At 39.7% G+C, this 18,658-nt stretch overlaps 1 protein-coding gene across 2 annotated transcripts; it reads left to right on the top strand.

Moving 5' to 3' along the window:
- The first annotated feature begins 2,034 nt into the window (after positions 1-2,034).
- Positions 2,035-17,548, top strand: nsmaf (neutral sphingomyelinase (N-SMase) activation associated factor). Of its 2 annotated transcripts, XM_086151452.1 has the most exons (31): positions 2,035-2,140; positions 2,691-2,777; positions 3,339-3,417; positions 3,675-3,736; positions 4,041-4,077; positions 4,221-4,271; positions 5,196-5,267; positions 5,426-5,473; positions 5,578-5,630; positions 5,708-5,837; positions 5,926-5,997; positions 6,080-6,188; positions 6,274-6,450; positions 7,445-7,524; positions 7,667-7,757; positions 9,477-9,540; positions 10,285-10,336; positions 11,074-11,194; positions 11,313-11,444; positions 11,524-11,566; positions 11,664-11,830; positions 12,535-12,646; positions 13,012-13,070; positions 13,202-13,269; positions 13,349-13,416; positions 13,492-13,615; positions 13,838-13,921; positions 15,551-15,701; positions 16,553-16,655; positions 16,775-16,884; positions 17,021-17,548. In XM_086151452.1, the coding sequence occupies exons 1-31, from the start codon at positions 2,103-2,105 to the stop codon at positions 17,107-17,109; spliced, it is 2,733 nt and encodes a 910-aa protein (XP_086007578.1). In that variant the 5' UTR covers positions 2,035-2,102; the 3' UTR covers positions 17,110-17,548. The 2 variants fall into 2 exon arrangements, with proteins under 2 accessions (XP_086007578.1, XP_086007579.1); XM_086151453.1 differs by lacking the exon at positions 13,349-13,416 and having other exon boundaries at positions 13,526-13,615.
- Positions 17,549-18,658: the final 1,110 nt, after the last annotated feature.

Genomic DNA, 18,658 nt, shown 5'->3' with positions numbered 1-18,658 from the left:
TTGAATCTAAAAAAAAAAAAAAAATGTATCACAATTTTTCAACAACAGGACCGCTAGAGGATTGACATTATTATTATTTGGTGAATTACAATATATTTACAATCATCCGATTAAGCAAGTTTGCTAAAGTTTATATGTCACTAATCTTACACTGATTTAATTTGAAACACTAGAAAAGTTTGATTGATGACCCCTCCCGTGGTTGCCATGGGAATATGATTGATTGAACTGTTTGATTTAGAGCTGGTTTAAGAAACAGGGAGGGAAAGATTTGACATTCAACAAACCATCCTCGATGATCATGATTATGAAATGGATGGCGGACATAAAGTCAATATTGATCAACCCTACAATATTAGGTTAAAAAAGTTACTGATTTTAATTTGTATCAATATAATGGTAGATGAGTTTTTTTCTTCAGTATATTACCTGCTTGATTCTCTCCTCAAAGGGAAAGTTTGTTTTAAAATTTTGTTCCTGCAGAGCCAGCATGCGATTTACACGCTGTTATTTTTTTTCTAGACTTTAACATACAACACATACCAGGCCTTGAAAATGTGGCCAAATCACACAGTGTTATGTAAAGATATGGGGAAAATATTACAAATAGTTTTCCAGATCACATGGAAATGTTGCAAACTCACATTCAAGGAAATAAATCCACCAAGAAACTACTTGCAATTATTGAAAAGTTCTTCCAAACCCATATTTAAAACTTATGTGGTGGCTTAAATTTCTCATTTCTCTGGCAGCGTCAAGATGGAATCACAGACTCTGGATTTCCATTTGCAGGGAAACTTTTTTTTATTTTTATTTATTTTTTTGGACAACAGAAAACACTTAAGCAGCAGGAGGAGGATACGCATCGATGACAGTCCTCTCGCTTTACTCCTCAAATGATCTATTACCGGTAATTTGACCCATAGTGTCACAGTGGTTTGTGTTTCTGCCTCACAGCAAGAAAGTCCTTTGTTGGATTCCAAAGGGACCTTTCTGAGTGGAGTTTGCATGTTCTCCCCATGTCAGCATGGGTTTCCTCAGTCCAAAAACATGCAGTCGGTTCACCGGAGACCCTAAATTGACCAGAAATTAATTGGGAGGAATTATAGAACTGTGAAATATAATTACATGTGTTGACAAAAAAAAAAAAAAAAACACTTCTCAACAAATTGTTTCTCAAAGATGCGGTCTAAATCTGCATTCATTTAATTATTCACACATCCTGTATGTAGGGCCATATACATGACTGTCTCAGAAAATTAGAATATTGTGATAAAGTTCTTTATCTTCTGTAATGCAATTAAAAAAAACAAAAATGACTTTTTCATGATGTTCTAATACTTTGAGATAGGATTTTTGGGTTTTCTTAACATGTAAGCCATTATCAGCAATATTAAAACAATAAAAGGCTTGGAATATTTCAGTTGATTTGTAATGAATCCAGAATGTATGACATTTTTGTTTTTGTAATTGCATTACAGAAGATAAAGAGCTTTATCACAATATTCTAATTTTCTGAGACAGTCCTGTAATGGCCCTACATACAGGATGTGTGAATAATTAAATGAATGCAGATTTAGACCGCATCTTTGAGAAACAATTTGTTGAGAAGTGTTTTTTTTTTTTGTCAACACATGTAATTATATTTCACAGTTCCATAATTCCTCCAAATTGATTGTCTGTAAGTCACATAAAAATACTGAAAATGTCAGATGTTGCAAATCGATGACAAAACATTACAAATCCTGGATGCGGTTTTCAATTCCACATAAAAATATTACAAATTCAACTCGAAATAGTAGTGTTTTCCAAAGCATTGCATTTGAATGCTGTAGATTCAAACATTCCAATCACGCTGTTATTTCAAAAGTATTTTTTTCTGTCGGCTTTCCCACACGTTCAGTCACGTTAAATAAATAAAATAAGATATCTGATGATAGAAACCGTCACGGTTTTCAAAAATGGACGCAGAGTGATCCCCCTGCAGAGGGATCGTTCACCTCGGGGACGGTCACGTGGTATCCTGCAAGTTTCCGTGTTTACAGTCAGATCCGTCTGTCTGCCGCTCGTCTTCCTGTGTCCGGGGAGGATGGTCTGCGGTCATGGCCTTTCTGAAGACGCAGGAACTGTCTAAGGAAAGGTGAGAGGGCTTCGTCACAGCTGAAAATATTGTTATGTTTTTTGTTTTTTGTTTTTTGTTGCAGCTGTGGGGTTTTTTTTTGAATCAATTCTCACGGAGGGATGCAGCGTTTGCTAGGGCCATATGCTTTCCGCAACGGGATGCTCCCGTTTGCATCGTGTGTGTGTGTGTGTCTGTTAGTGTGTGTGTGTTTTTGTCAGTGTCAGTGTGTGTTTTTGTCAGTGTCAGTGTGTGTTTACACGTGTGCGTGTCGGTGTGTGTCAGCTGCTGATGCGTTCACGTCTTTGGACCCAGCAGACGTGCCACGGATGCTGGTGAAACAAGTTAAACACAGCCAAGGAAAAGAATAGCAAATGTAGCTTCACAGCAGTTTGGGCCAAAAACAAACAAATAAGCAATAGAATATTGCTTATTTAGCAATATATATAAAGAAACTGCGACATTCCATGTGTTCAAACCTGAGGGTTCAGTTGTGTCAGTTTTATTGCTTCAGACTTCCTGTTGTCTTTATTTCAATTCACCATCCGACAATGTTATTGTTCTCCCTAAGATTTTCTCTTCTGCTGCTGGATTTGGAGGAATATTATTTTGAACAACACACCGCGCATCATGTCACCTCCAGTGCAAGCAAAGAGAGGTACCTTTGCTTTATCAATGTAATGTCAATAGTAATATCAGTCCCTACTGCAACTGATTGTTATGATCCAGATCATGTCATTGCAGCTTCATGTTAGAGACAAAATAAATCCCTGTTGGTTTTTTACTTGACAGCTCATTTTCTCCTCCTTAAAGTAGGATCTTTTAGGGCCTGTCGACCTTATCTGGTCTCATCTAGCACCTTGTTATCCTGCATGCGAGGCTTGGGGAAAGCTGAAGGCTTTGATAACCCCTTTGAACAAAAACATAAAATGCATAAAATGCCCCAAAAATTTAACCCTGGATATGAAGATGGTGGAGAATCCACTCTAGAGACAGAACTAAAATAATGACTGGGCATCTGACTCAATGATGAGGTTTTGGAGTTTAAAAGAGATATTGACCATTCAAGAAATGAAGCACTGTTTCATTTACTTTCTGTTATTTGTGTTGTTGAACCATAAATTCCTTGAAATAAGAAATGTTCTTTTAACCTGCTCTGTTCCATCATTCTTTTTCCATCAACGTAGCGAAAAAAAAAAAGTTTTTGTTTTCCTTCCAGAAAATTCCGAGGTTCATTCAAGGTCTGTTCCAGATCAGTCATTTTTGACCCAGAAGATCTTACGGAGCCAATTTTAAAGGTCATTTTTGATCATTATTGCGCTTTACACCAGAAATCGTCACGGCAGATGAATGTTTTACAGTATTAAGAAGCATGCACGATGAGATTTGTTACTTATATTTAAAGAAAGAATGTATAACAGTAAAAATATGATCAAAATGGTATAAAGCTGACCTTCCATATATGCTTAACTTTTTACATTATACATCTGTTTGTGTGGGATGCATTTGTTATGTTTTCTTCATCCGGGTATATTCCCATTCGCTGCATCTGCAGATTCCTTTCCGGGACTGCAAGAGGATAGAGTTATTGGAGAGAGAGACCAACCCTTTCCACGAGTGAGCACAATCTAATGTTTGCTATTTCATACCCCGATGTTTATTCAGCGCGTCAAACTGGTTTCGTTACACCAAAATGGCATGTAAATGTTAACTTTCTAACGCATCTGCTAATGGTATATTTCAGATACGGTTTGGGATCCGCGCAAAAATCCAATTTCAATCATTTTGTACTATTTAGCAGAGCTCTCCATTTATCATGAGTCAGTATATGTGTCAGTGTTTTGCATTTGCGGTTTAGTTTAGCTTGTCCTGTTTTGCGGTAACAGATTTGTTTTTGCGTTTCACTGTTTCTTCATCACAGGCCCAAGCCCTCGACAATATCTATATTATGTGGACAGGTGAGTTTTCCAATTATTATAATTTTTAAAGACCTTATTCACCAAAAGCCATCCTCAGGCACATTATTGTGCTCGTACATTGCTGCGTATTTTTGGTCTCGACGCGTCTTTGAACACAAACACTTAACCATTTCTGATCGCAGGTTATATACATCAAAGAGAGCAATGTCATCGCACCGTACAGGATCGAAAGGGTGAGTCTCAGAGCCGGTTCGATGCCGTCGGCGCGACTTTTTGCTCTCTCATGTGTTGGTACAATGACCGCCCGTTCATGAGGAGCATGCCTTTCTGGTTATCATGTGACACGATCAGCTGGAAAATTAGGTTACAACCACTGACATAATTGCAGCTGAGAGCGAGAATGATTTATGTCCGAGCTTATTAGCATTTCAGCCTTATTCAAACTGTCAGAGTGAGAAACTAGATATCAGTTATTTGATCTCATCGTCCAGCAGCAGCCGAATGTGATATACAGTATAGGACCAAATATGACAATGTAACTGTGGATATTCAGATGCATATCTTTCATTGGCTGATTATTTTTGAATTACTTTATATCAAAGGAAAATGCATTTTAGTTTTACTGGCAATTATTTGCCCCAGGATAATTGAGAAAAGTAATCTAAACTTCGTTAAGAAATTACCTTTTACACAGCAAGCAGTTGCCGAACATTGAAAAATAACCAAGAAGTTACAGTAAAACCAGAATCAACGCGTTTAAACTACCTAGAACTTTTCTTAAAATTATATAACTTCAACCAGTTGCCTGATGAGATTATGTAGAAATCTGGAATAAATGAAAGAAAAACTCTGGAGGAAAAAAAAAAGAGGAAAAATAGATTCAAATTATTTTATAATTTGACATGCAATAAATATTATGATTTTAATATTATAATAAATCTGAATGATATAAATATAATAGATATGAATTTATATATATATACATATATATGCAATTAATACAGATTAAAATTCAAGATCTTAAATCTGATAGAATTTTAAATATCAAATTTTGAAAAGGTTTAGACTTCTCAATGAAATGATTAAATGTAACGTAAATACTCTGTATATCAGTGTCTGCTCACCTCACATAAACATCTTTTGATTTCACTTGCCAGGAGACACAGAGAGTGACGTTCCAGCTGGAAGTGTGGAGCAAAACTGAAGATCTTATCCAGACATTACTTCAGGTACATAGTTATTCTGGGAGAAAATGGGTTCCAGGTCTGGGCCGTCCGTAATTATATGGTCAATGAATTTCTATAGAATCACTCAGGAGTGCAGGAAACTTTAAATCCTCTAGAAGGGGTCGGTTTTGTGCTCAGGTTTAATTTTGGGAACGTTTCAGCTCCACAGAGCCTCCTGTCTGGAGAAGCTCGGTGATCAGACAGCAATGGTGAGTCCGCTCTTGCCGAGGCTCCAGTGCACGTCCTGTGCACTGTGTTTATGCCAGTAATCGCTCATTGATAACTGATCGAAGAAATGTGACATCTCTTCCAGATCGCAGCCAATCTACAATCGCGCCTGGCCAGATCATCATTCGACAAATACTGGTACGGTGATATTTGTGCTGCAAGCTCTTCGACCTCTCGTCGAGCTGCTTGATGCTACAGCCAGTTTCCTTGTGAAGCTTTCAGAGTGTAGCTGAAAGGCCTCACATGGAGTGCGGCGTGGAAATGGTCATGCCGCTCGTTTCGAATCCGGGCCACGTCTGTATCACAGATGAAAACCTCTACTTCCAGCCGCTGAATGGCTATCCGGTGAGTTGACACGCATGCGTGCTTCCTGTTTCGTGGGTGGCAGTAGAGCTCAGCGGCGACGTTACGTCTCCTCTTCCCTCTGTTCCAGGAGCAGGTGATTCAGATCAAACTGCAAAGGATCAGGCGGATCTACAAGAGAAGACACGGGCTCAGACCGCTGGTAGGTGGTCTGCGGTTCATGCGGACGGCTTTTGTAAGCATCTTTCTCTCAACTCTTTGTTTGTATGTGTCCGCCCCGGCAGGGTCTTGAGGTATTTTGTTCAGAGAACGACTTCTGCTCTGACATCTACCTGAAGTTTTACAGCACAGCAGACAGGGACGAAATCTATTACTACATCGCCACATTCCTGGGTGAGAAAATCGCCGCCAGAAGTGAATCCAGCCCCTCAAAACGGATTCACACAAGTCATGGTTTTTCTTTCTTCTTTGTTCGAAGATAACCATATAACAGAACACACAGCAGAGAGCTACATGCTGCAGTGGCAGCGAGGCCATCTAAGTAACTACCAGTATCTCCTCCACCTCAACAACCTGGCCGACCGCAGCTGCTACGACCTGTCCCAGTACCCCATCTTCCCCTGGGTCATCGCAGACTACACCAGCAAGCATCTGGGTGGGTCAGACACACACCTTAATATGCAGCTTACTCCTGAGCACCATTTCTGGATGGGTCTTTCAGAAGTTCAGGATTCCCTAAAAGAACAGCAACTTCTTCTTCTTCTTCTTCTTCTTCAGCTCCAATTTCAGCATCTGTCCCTCCTCTGTACATGACCCAACCATCTCAGTCGGGCTTCTCTGACCTTCTCTCCAAAACATCTAACATGTGCTGTTCCTCTGATAGACCCATTCCTGATCCTATCCATCCTGGTCACTCCCAAAGAGAACCTCAACATCTTCATCTCTGCAACCTTTAGCTCTCCCTCCTGTCTTTTCATCGTTGTCACTGTTTCCATTCCATGCAGCATCGCTGGTCTCACCACTCTCTTGTACACCTTTCCTTTTATTCTGGCCGATAGTCTTCTATCACAAAGTACCCCTGACATTTTTCTCCACCCATTCCAACCTGCTTGAACCCGTCTCTTCACCTCTTTTCCACACTCTCCGTCGCTCCGGACTGTTGACCCCAAGTACCTGAAATACTCCACCTTCTCGATCTCCACTCCCTGTAGCCTCACCGTTCCACCCGAGTTCCTCTCATTCACACATAAATATTCTGTCTTTCTGGAACTAACCTTCATTCCTCTCCTTTCCAGCGCATACCTCCACCTCTCCAGATTTCCCTCAACCTGCTCTCTGCTCTCACTCCAGATCACAAAGGAACAGTAACCCGAAAGCATTTTTGGAGCATTTGTATTTTGGAGTGATTTGCAGGGTAATGCCAAATTCTTTCGCTGTATAGGTTGGAAATGATGATATAAAACAGTTAGTAGTATTCTGGCTAAGAAAGGAAAGAACATTTTCGTACTTGCAAATCTTGGAATAATTTTGATTTAGGGAGAAGTTGTAGCATGTGGTCAGTTCATATTATCCCTGCGGTGAACGTGATGGGATTTGTCACTCTATCATGTTTCTTTCAGTTAATGTCCACAGTCCTTTTTGTATTCCAGATCTGGCGAATGCCGCCACGTTCCGGGACCTGAGCAAACCTATTGGAGCTCTCAACCAGGAGCGACTGGACAGGCTGCTGGTGAGACCCGTCGAACATTTGAACCTCTGGGCAGAGAAAGTGTTTCTATGCTGCCGTTAGTGAGCCGGATAGAAACTCTTCCTCTCGCCGCTCTTTCCGTTGTGCTTCAGTTTGTCTCAGTTATCCAATTGTTCTCTCTCAGGCTCGCTACAGAGGCATGCCAGAACCCCGCTTCATGTATGGCAGCCACTATTCGTCCCCAGGCTACGTGCTTTTCTACCTGGTCAGAGTTGGTATGTTGCTAATATTCACCCACAGAATGAGCGGAACTTGACGCCCCACAGTCGGAGCGGGTGCTTTTTCCCCTTCCGGGCTGTTTTCGTTGGCCACCAATCACTCCAGTGATGCAACTCTGTTAAATGCAATGAAAGGACTTGATCGTGCAAAACAGTTTGGAAATTCTTTGCAGCAGTTTTTATCCAATTTCATGCAAGTAGAAGGAGATCAACGGGTTGGTAGCGCGGAGGGGAATTATGGAGTTTACCTAGAGGAAATCATAGAAGTGCTTCTCACAAAACAATTATGTGGTCTCCGACAGCATGACAAGAAGTGTTTAGGAAGACTTATGGCATGACTGTAGCCTCGGCGTCCCCTGCTGTGTAACTTTGACCTAGAATCTTCTTAAGCAATTCTGCCAGAGGATCAGGCTCGTAAGCACCAGGCCCGAGAAAGCACAGTAACCGGAATAGAGCTGATACATTATGTGTTGAGATGCCTGAAGGGAGAACTAAATGTTACTATGGGCCGAATGTCACTAGGGCAATGCTGCTTAGGAAGTACTTGTTTGAGAGCTCTTAGACAAAGGACATTTTATTTTCAACACCACTTAAAGGCAACATTGACTTAGAACAAAGTAAGCCGGCATTGACTTATAATACAATAAAATTAAATTCATTTCCCCCAAATAGCTTCATTTTCAGAGCTGTTTCTGTACATTCTTCCAAACTACTTACTCCAAACAGCCAGGGCAAGTACAAGATACTGAAAAAAAAAAAAAGCTCAGGTTCCAGTTCAAATATACTTTTGGTTTTTTGTATTTAACTAGGTACCTTTTAACATAAATATATTTGCCTTGTACCTCATATATTTCAACACATGGTCGTTATTTGATGATGAATGCATTTAGAGTTTCCTGAAATTAAAATAAAATAAACTGTATTGATCCCCTTAGGGGTAATTCCTTTGCCACAGCAGTGTAACAGTTATAATGTCAAAAATAAATATGAATTACTTTGCTCTTTGCCATGGCACACACTCTTAACATCAAGAGGGGGTTCAGGCAAAATGAATGTCACTCTTACTCACTAACAAGAAATCATAGATTTAGCTGTATGCAAAAAAAATATATATGTAAGTCAGCATTCATGAAAAGTCCAAGACACCCTTGCTTGTCACTTAAGCCCTTAAAATGCTGGAATCCAATAATCTTGACACCATTTTCATAGGAAAAAATTCCATTGATCATTTCAATAGTTTTCAACTCAAAAGTTGCCAACTAATCAGTTAGATTGTTGATCCATCACAAGGTTTGTTTTAATTCTGGATACATTTAGGTGGCAGGACTTTTTTCCAACTTTTACCAGTAAAAGTAAAACTACTTTTGCTACTTAAGAGCATGGTCATTCACTTTCTCTTACCTCTACAGAGGGAAATGTGTACTTTTCAAAGCAAATTTGTCAGAGGAACAGCTACAAAATGAAAATTAAAAACCCAATTCACCCCCTTTGATAAAACAAAAAAAAAAAAAAAAAAATGGATGCTTTTCTTTTAATAACTATTCAACTTGATAGTAGCACATGGTGACTCATTATTCCATGCAACATTAAACTATTTTATTACAGAAACCATCCAGGATGTATCAGTGCAGGCTTCAGGTTATGAATTGCTCCTTCTGCTAAAAGATGAACCCATGTTTTCTGATGTCTTAATCATCATCATGTCCTCCCCTGCAGCTCCAGAACACATGCTTTGTCTTCAGAATGGCCGTTATGACCACGCTGACCGCATGTTCAACAGGTACTTTGCTTTTGTCTGTGGAGGTTCTCAGTGATCCAGGTCGTTCTTGTCAAAATCTTCTTTTCCAACAAGCCATCATAACCTAGACTGAGAAGAAAGTCAAGTTCAGCTACTATGAGAAGACCATTTTGACAAGAACTGTCAAAACAAGTGTTTCTTAGCGTCACACTTCCCGTTTGTAAATCTTGAATACTTTGAATGAAGGGCACCTCAAATCGCAAATCACTAATGCAGAGTCAGGGTTTAAAATATATTTGATTTATTTACCCTTTGTTCATTTAGACTCTGAAATGTTTGTTTGCTGTTACTTATATCTTCCGATGAGTGAATGACCGCTCCAGTATGATGGAGACGAGTCACCAGCTTTAACACAGCTTTACTGCACAAAAAGTGTATTTGTCAGAAATGTAATTAAATAACTTGCCAGTTACTATGTTTTAAGTTCTCAATTACTCATAAAATGAAAAACACAGTTTGGTTGTTCTTACTCCTTATAATTTATTTTAATCTATCATAAATTCTTGTTTATACTATATTACACTTATCTATCCATGGTTAAGTTTATTTTTTGATGACGATGATTTCATTGCTGATGAGTCATGACATGACAGCTCCCTGTGACAGCCATCGTCTGAGGCCAAATGTCATGCTTCTGATCATGAAATACCTAATCACAATCAAAGAATTTTTTAGATTGTAATCATATTTACAATTTAATTTGAAATGCATTGGTTTTTGTCACAGCATAGGTGAAACGTGGAAAAACTGCCTTGAGGGAGCAACTGACTTCAAAGAGGTAAAAAAAGGTTTCACATTTTGTCATTCAGTGAATTTTTTTTTTTTTTTATATAATTATATGTTTGAACTCAATACTGTAAAGGAGTTAATTGCAAAGGTTTAATAAATATTATTTGGTTCAAGATGTGCGCTGTTCTTATCTGTGAGCGGACAAAAAGTCAAGTTTCTGGCAAGTTGTTGATGGTCATGTCCATAATCTGTCATTCATCCCTTCATTTCTTCATTTCTTCATTCCTCCATTCATTCCTTGTTCAGTTAAAATCTAAATTTCACTAACAGGAAATTTGCATGTTAACAGGGCATGTGAGATAAAGACACACCTTAACAGAGAGACTCATTACAGTTGTCTTTTGTGTTATTTTACTGTTTAATCTTCATATCCAGTCTAATCATCTATAATATGAAAAATTAGGAAACAAAAAAGGATTTTCACAGGTTTGCTCTATGTTGAAATAACCTGTTCATGGATGTGTAAATGTGACTTTGGTGGAAATAAAAGGAAAATGGATTTAAATTGGACTGAGAGCGCAGGCGAAACATAAACAAATGCCACTCAGACCAGCTGCTATTGTTACTCGAAGATCTGGACTTTTATTTAAGACAATGTGATATAGCAGGATGCAAAACAAGCAGATTATCCATTCGATTAAGCTGCACAAACATTAGAACTCCTGTCAGTGAGGTGCAAAGGTTCACGCGTACGAACATTTCTGACCACCCTCTCCTGTCCTGTAGCTGATTCCAGAGTTTTATGGGAACGACTGCAGCTTTTTAGAAAACCAGCTGAATCTGGATTTGGGCAGGAGGCAGAATGGAAGCTTAGTTAGTGACGTCATTCTCCCCCCGTGGGCCTCTGGTATGTTACATCTGAACGTTTTGATTATAACAATGATGATGATGATATGCATCCAGCCACAACTTGTTTTTGACAAACTGGTGAGGTTGGGGGATTTTCCTGTTTGTTAATTTTCTAGATGCCCAGGACTTCTTGCAGAAGCACAGGGCAGCACTGGAGAGTCCGTATGTGTCTGAGCACCTTCACAAGTGGATCGACCTGGTGTTTGGCTTTAAGCAGAAGGGCGGCGAAGCCGTAGCAGCTCATAATGGTAAAATTACACTATAACTTATTTTTCACTTAAATCCAATATACTAGACTTAGGCTAATAACGTCTCATTGTCTATCAGTGTTCCACCCGCTGACCTATGAAGGTGGCATTGACTGTGACAGGTAAAAAAAGAGCACCTCCACTTGTAAACATCAAATAAGAAATAGCCAACAACCAAGATGTGCCGGAAGATACATTTCCCTATTTGTTTATGTGAAGCATCGAGGACCCCGACCAAAGAATCGCCATGCTGACGCAGATACTGGAGTTTGGTCAGACGCCCACGCAGCTGTTCACCAGCCCTCACCCTCAGCGGATCACCCCCAGGCTGCACAGCGTCGCTCAAAGCCCCGGCGTGGGTTCCCCCACCACTGAGCTGTCTCCAGGTAGCTGCCTTGTGCTGCTTGGTTGTGAGCCTGCTGAACTCTTGGCAAAAGTGTAGTTCTGTTGCAGTTACTGACAAAAGAGCAGTGCTGTATGAGGTGTTGTTAGTTGCCAAATTACAGAACAATATTGTCGTAGATGAAAATTTTGTATGCTTTTGATCTGTTCATTAATATGTTATTTTGAAGCAGGTCATGAATGGATTTTATAGGCGTCCACAGCAAATCCCTTTTACACAAAACAGCTTAGCCTTTATTTTCACCCTGCTAATGTTTGATAAAGAGCACAAAAGAAACCCCTTGTTCCTGTCTTCCAGTAACTGTCATGTCACTGATGTACATATAATGCGTAACCTTTATGCAATTGAAAATAATCCAAAATAGATGTATTAGCTACCTCAAGGGATTTAATGCACGAGTAGCCCCCGTTACTTCATGTTATTTGTTTGTTTTCAATGGAGAACGTGCTTAGAGCTTTTCAGTGAATAGTGTGATGTATGTGATGTAATGGAAAAAAAAAACAAAGACATTACATGGTTATCTGCAATTCTATTCTTTACCATTAATTTCATGTATGCACTCTGTGATTAATTGTTTTTGTTTGTTTGTTTTGCTCTGAGCAGCATCTACAGCCATCTTAGTTGCTGTTTGCTTGCTGTTTCGACATTTACTGCACATCTTCACACATTCTGCTGTTGTTTTTGCAGCGTCTCAAAATGAGGACTCCTCCTTCGAGGACCTGACAGAGGAAAGCAGGAAAATGGCCTGGGCAAACATGGGCAACCTGAAACCAGCCGCCAGCCACAAGATCCATAAGGAGTAAGTGGCGATGAGTACACTCGGCTGTTACTAAGAACAAAGTGCAAAATGAAATAGCAGCCGGTAAATTGAGTTGTAAGCTCTGTCGAGCAACTCCGGTCGAAGTAGCCTCCTACTTTAAAAAACAGAAAAATTGTGAAGTGCTGACAAGATATGGGCTCTGAGAATAAAAGGGAAATTTGACATTGCATAATTCAGCTTCTTCGACAAACTCCCAGACTCAACCTCCACCGAGCGTTTTAAAGCACAGTAAAAGTATTTACGGCATTATCAACCTGCACACGCTCTCCCGACCGCGCATTTCCCAGAAAGTTTTAATCTGCGCTGAATTTTGAAATAACTGAGTCATTCTGCTGAATGTGCAGGGCGGTAACGGGCATGGCTGTGTCTCGAGACGGAGCGGCTATTTTCTCCACATCTCAAGGTGCAGAGGCAGCATTTTTGCGTATCTTTTGCAAAAAGTCCTTGTGGATGTGCTGGAAAGACGGCGCGTCACAATCCCACACTGCAGGAAAACCAATTTTAAAACGCTCCCTCTATGACTGTTTATTTCAGACTCGACATTGAAAATGTTCACCAAAGAGTTGAAGGAGTTCCAGAGAAGCATATCTTTCTCTAACATGGTATGGAAATATACTTCCCATTTACGGTGTCTTGCTTATCATTTCAAGACTTTCTCTAATCCTCTTGGCTGTTTTTCAGCCTTTATCGTCATGTCTGATGCTGGCTGATTGTAAAACAGTGGTGTGTTCATCTTGGGACAATAATGTGTACGTATAAACATTTCATTTGGGGTTTTTGTTGCACCCGAGCTGCTACTGACCTTCCACTTTCCTCCTCTCCAGTTATTTCTACTCCATCCCTTACGGCAGGCGGCAGGACACACTGATGGGTCACGACGACGCTGTCAGCCAAGTGTGTTGGTTTGATGATAAGCTCTACACGGCCTCCTGGGACTCCACCGTCAAGGTTAAACTAAATAAAAAATAATAAAAAAAAAAAAAAAAACACAAAATGGATTTATATAATTAGAATTCAGAGTTAGTCATAAACCTGTTAAGCTAGACAGGATGGAATAAGACTGTAATAACAGCTATTAATTACACTTCTGTGTATCTTATTGTTATGATTAAACATTTTTTAATCAGTATTTGGAGCAGCTACAGAGAATTTTGTTGTGGTGTGTCGCAGGTGTGGCAGTGTCCGTCTGAAAGCTCATCCAGTCACAAGAGATGTCCTTTTCTGCCGCGGGCAGAGCTGGAACACGATGCCGGGGTGAGTCAGTGAGATCGAAGCATTTTTTTGTGCAGAAAAATAAGTCTTTCTGAATGCAACAGTTGCATTCAGCGGATATCATTCATATTTTAATGTGGAACTCCGTGTTTTCTGGAGTTTCAGTGTTCTATTTGCCTCTTGAAGCTGCTGTTGTACCTGCAGGGCTTTAGCGTATGCATCTTCGAGAGATAGATCAGTTGCTGTGTGCATGAAAATGGCAATAACTCTTAAATGGTTCAGACAAAATATTGAAGAAACTCACAATATTAAAATGAAAGTCTATACTTAATTCCCTTGTTGATTCCTTCATTTCCAGATCATTCAAGTGGAACCAACAAAATATAAAAATAGTATTAAAGATAATGTTCAGGTACTCAGCTCCCTCAAATTATTTTCTATAGATTTGAATCCATCAAAATATAATTACTTAAAGTGCCTCAGACTGCAAACAATCAGAAAGGTCATTTAAAAACTGAAGTCGGCACTTCCTATTTTAAGTCACACGCAAAAAACAGCAACCCTTCGGGCAATTTTACAGCGCCAGCTACTGCTTCTAGTCAGAAGTGCAATAATATGCTTAAATATTTTTCACACCCTTTCCTTGACAGAAAATACAACAGCATAATTTGATTAATTTAGATACACACATAATCATGTTTGTTTATATGAGCTTTTGAAATTCTATAAGTTCACACATTCTCTCTTACTAACAGAAGGTTCTAGAGAAATTTTAAATGTACTAGTACCAACCACACTAATGCATCTCTGACTCAGAACACTGTATGTTTGTATGATGTCATCAGTAGAATAAAAATGTAGATTTATATTGTAAGTGGGCAAAGGTCATGTTGCCATTTTGAGTGTTTTAAAGTTGGACAATGTACTATTTTTAAGAAAAATCTTCAGATGCCATCATCGAAGTAGTTCCTGAAAAAACATCTATGAAACTAGTTTCAGTCGTAGGTGGCTTGGGCTCAGTTTGTCCCCCCAATCAGAAAGTTTATGGTTCATTTCCCATCTCATCCTGTCCATTGTGTCCTTGGGCAAGATACCTGGACACCTCTGCCATCGTGTGTGTGTGTGTGTGTGTGTGTGTGTGTGACCTGGGCTTCCTAAAGTAATCTGCAAAATACAAGGCAAATTCTAGTGCTCAAAGACAAAACATTGTGTTGTCCCACGGTAAAAGAGCACACATCAAGAGAAGTACACAAATATAACTTTATTTCTTGAGCAAATGATCAGACGACTACAAAGAAAAATACAAAAGGATTTTTTTTTTTTTTAAATTACAGTATTTTCTGGAAGATTATTTGAAGAGCTGCTCTTTCTTCACTGAGACTCTCTCTCAGAATACACCATCAGCACCTCCCCAATGTGGCTGACGATGACACTGTAACCAATCATATCAGTTCAGACAGGAAACACTAGTGTGTGTGTGTGTGTGTGTGTGTGTGTGTGTGTGTGTGTGTGTGTGTGTGTGTGTGTGTGTGTGTGTGTGTGTGTGTGTGTGTGTGTGTGTGTGTGTGTGTGTGTGTGTGTAGGGGGGGGGCATGAAAATGCAAATGGATAAAATGCTTTGAGCAAAGGTGCAAAAGACCATTTAAAATCCCACCTACCTCACACTTTCAGGTGAACACTATAGGTCTGAATCCAGCAGGGACTCTGCTAGTATCAGGCTGCAAAGATGGGACGATCACCATCTGGGACACGGGCAGCTACGGCTCTCTGCAGCAGGTCCGCTGCCATGATGGGAACATCTACCAAGCGTCCTTCAGTCCAGGTATGCAGCCCGAGGTCTACACGGCGGAGGAGTATCTTACCTCATGGGTGCACAGTGGATATTCAGGTCCCCAGATCCGTGAGGGAAGTTTGAGCAAACGGTCTAATAATTAGACAGTAGAATCAGACACACAGTCAACAAATTAGACTGTGTCTGATTTTACTGTTTAGCTTCAAGCTAATAGTACTGTTTCTTTAACTTTACTCATTCCTGTATGTTTTAAGTCATGGTCACACATTATTTTATTGAATCTTTAATAGCGCTTTTTTTGTGAATAGTGTATTGTCTTTTTAATACTATACATTATTGTTACTATACATGCCCTTAAAAGAAAAATTTAAAAGGTTTGCTTTTGGAAAAAAATGAATAAATCAATGCTGAAAAATTGTTACTGTGGTAACCTGAAACCTTGGCAGCCCATTGATGATGTGTTCGGATTGGCTGAAACACCCATGAGGCATTAGCCGCAACTCCAGCACTTGATCTAATGGATTTGCCTCCATGAGTCACCTTTACTTTTAAAACAAGGGCAGCTGGTTGATGGATGACAGCATTACAGAAATTGATTTTGGGCCCAAAGTGTTTGCTGCATTATTCCTTGTAGACTTTGTTGTCACATTAAGTCAGAAAGCAACTTGCTCTTAGAGGCATTTTACAATGAGCAACAGCGGTAGTTATGGGGGACACCATGAAAATGACAGGGGATCTAATATCCCATCACAGAGCACCATAGCCTAAGGTTGTCTAAGAATAGTCACGAAAATTGGCAGGAGTCACACAACTGGCGGAACACCCTCTGTTCACCTAAATTAATCACGGTTGCTTTTAAAATAATTGTTTTTTATATTCAGATAGTCGACACGTTCTCAGTGTCGGTGACGACTCCTTCATGAAAGTCATTGACGTCCAGACAGGGATGGTGATCTCATCTGTGAAGTCCGAGGAGAAGCAAAGGTGAGAACCAGTCTTGAGTTTCAGCATGACCCAAAGCATGTCTTTTAATTTGACTACTTACAGAGTAAATATTTTGTGAAAATAATTTGGATTCAAGCCATGTTTATGTGGGTTTCCAGGTGTTTCTGCTGGGATGGAAGCCTGGTGCTGTGTGGGGGGCACTCAGGTGACCTCCTGCTATGGGACTTACTGAGCAGCACTATCACGACAAGGATCTCCGCACACTCAGGTACAAGTCACCCGCTATTACTGACCTGCTTACTTAAATCTTTGCTATATCTGACAAAGTGTTATGAATATGAACTGCAGTCTTTTTCATGCCTTTGTAGACATGCAGTGTATCTACTTGTGTTCTCTGTGTCCAGGTGCTGTCACGGCCATGTGGATGAATGATCTGTGCACCACCCTCATCACAGGCGGGGATGACCGGCAGATTATCCTCTGGAAGATCTAGACTTAAAATTTTTGTGTTTTTTTTCGATATTTTTTTTTTCCCCACCCTGCTAAGAGAAGAACCCCAAGAGCAAATATCTGGTCAAGTATTGCCTGAGCCAAAACGGAGACTAAGAAAACCCGAAAACTAAAAATCTTAAAGCAGCTGGAGTGGAGATGAATGATTCTCTCAATTATGATCCCAAAATTCACTAGTTGCACATTGAGAGAGATTATCCAAGTGCAAGTACAAGTCCTTGTTCATCTGAGCAAAAGCCACTAATAATGTGTTTTTTGTCTGCCTGATTTATGTTATATCGGTACCTCTATTATCAGTTATCACTTTCAATACATTATGTTGCACTTTTTTTTTTAAAGAAGCAACCATGTGTCTTCATGAGCATTTTATTGTGGGCTCACAATAGTCCTTGAGTCGAATAATACTAATATTTACAACAAAAGGTTTCTGACCCTTTAATTCTGCATGCCAGGTTTTAATACTGATCTACCCACCTGAGCGTTATCTGCGAAGCTTGCAAATAATCACACAAACTATGTATTTATATATATAAAAATGGTTTAGTGTTAAGATAAGTAAGAGGAAACATTTACATTATTAAAAGTGGTTTCACAACATATGGCAAACATTTGAGGATGAAATACTTGGGTAGAAACCTAGTCTACATTAAGTTGGAGGGGTGGGGCGTTAGCCAGAAGTGCCTACAAATACAAAACAAATGAATCACAGGAACAAGTTATAATATTGCCATTAAGAACAAATTACACTTTTATTTAAATGGCAATCCTTCATAACCTGAAAAGTTGCAGTCTCTCTGATTATTAGATAGAAAACAAAAGGACATGACATTATGATGTTATTAAAAATACACTGTCATCCTGAAGATATATAATCCCCAGCATTTACTTCACAGGAGTGCAAAGTTAGACCCCTCCCTTCAAATCGGTTGATTCTCCTTTGCTTGTACTCAGCGAGGTGCTGGAAACATCCCTGAAAAGAGATCTGGATCCACATTGACATGATAACAACATGCGTTTGCTGCAGATTTGTCGGCTGCACATCCAACAAACCAAAGCTGCTCCACTGGGCTGAGATCTAGTGCACTTAGAGGACATTCGAGATAGGTGACCTCATCATAATATTCAAGGAAGTTGCTTGAGATGATCTTTGTGTTTTCCTGCAGGAAGTAGCGATCAAAAGATTGCTGTGGACAGTCGGCGGCTGTGCTGCAGACTGCTATGGTTTTTAAACACTTCTAAATTTGTACTATGAGGCCAAAAATGAGCTGAGAAAATATATCCCCTAGTAGTATATCAACAGTAGCCTGAAATTGTTCATTCAAGGCAGGGAGGTGTTCTGCTATCATTTTTTTTTTATAAGTCAAACACCCCCATCATCTGTGTCACAGCAGAAATTGGAAATTATCAGGCCAGGACACGATTGTGCAAGCAATTCAAATTGTAGTCTTTGCTTCCTTTTCTTTGGAATTGACTGAAGTGGTACATTTTGTGGACCGCCGCTGCTTCAAACTTCATGAGTGGGCTGTCCATAA

The sequence above is a fragment of the Fistularia commersonii genome, chromosome 8 (assembly GCF_037954325.1).
Source record: "Fistularia commersonii isolate RoL2024-O1a breed Wild chromosome 8, RoL_Fcom_v1.0, whole genome shotgun sequence".
NCBI lineage: Eukaryota > Metazoa > Chordata > Actinopteri > Syngnathiformes > Fistulariidae > Fistularia > Fistularia commersonii.
This window is presented reverse-complemented; position numbering and strand designations above follow the sequence as displayed.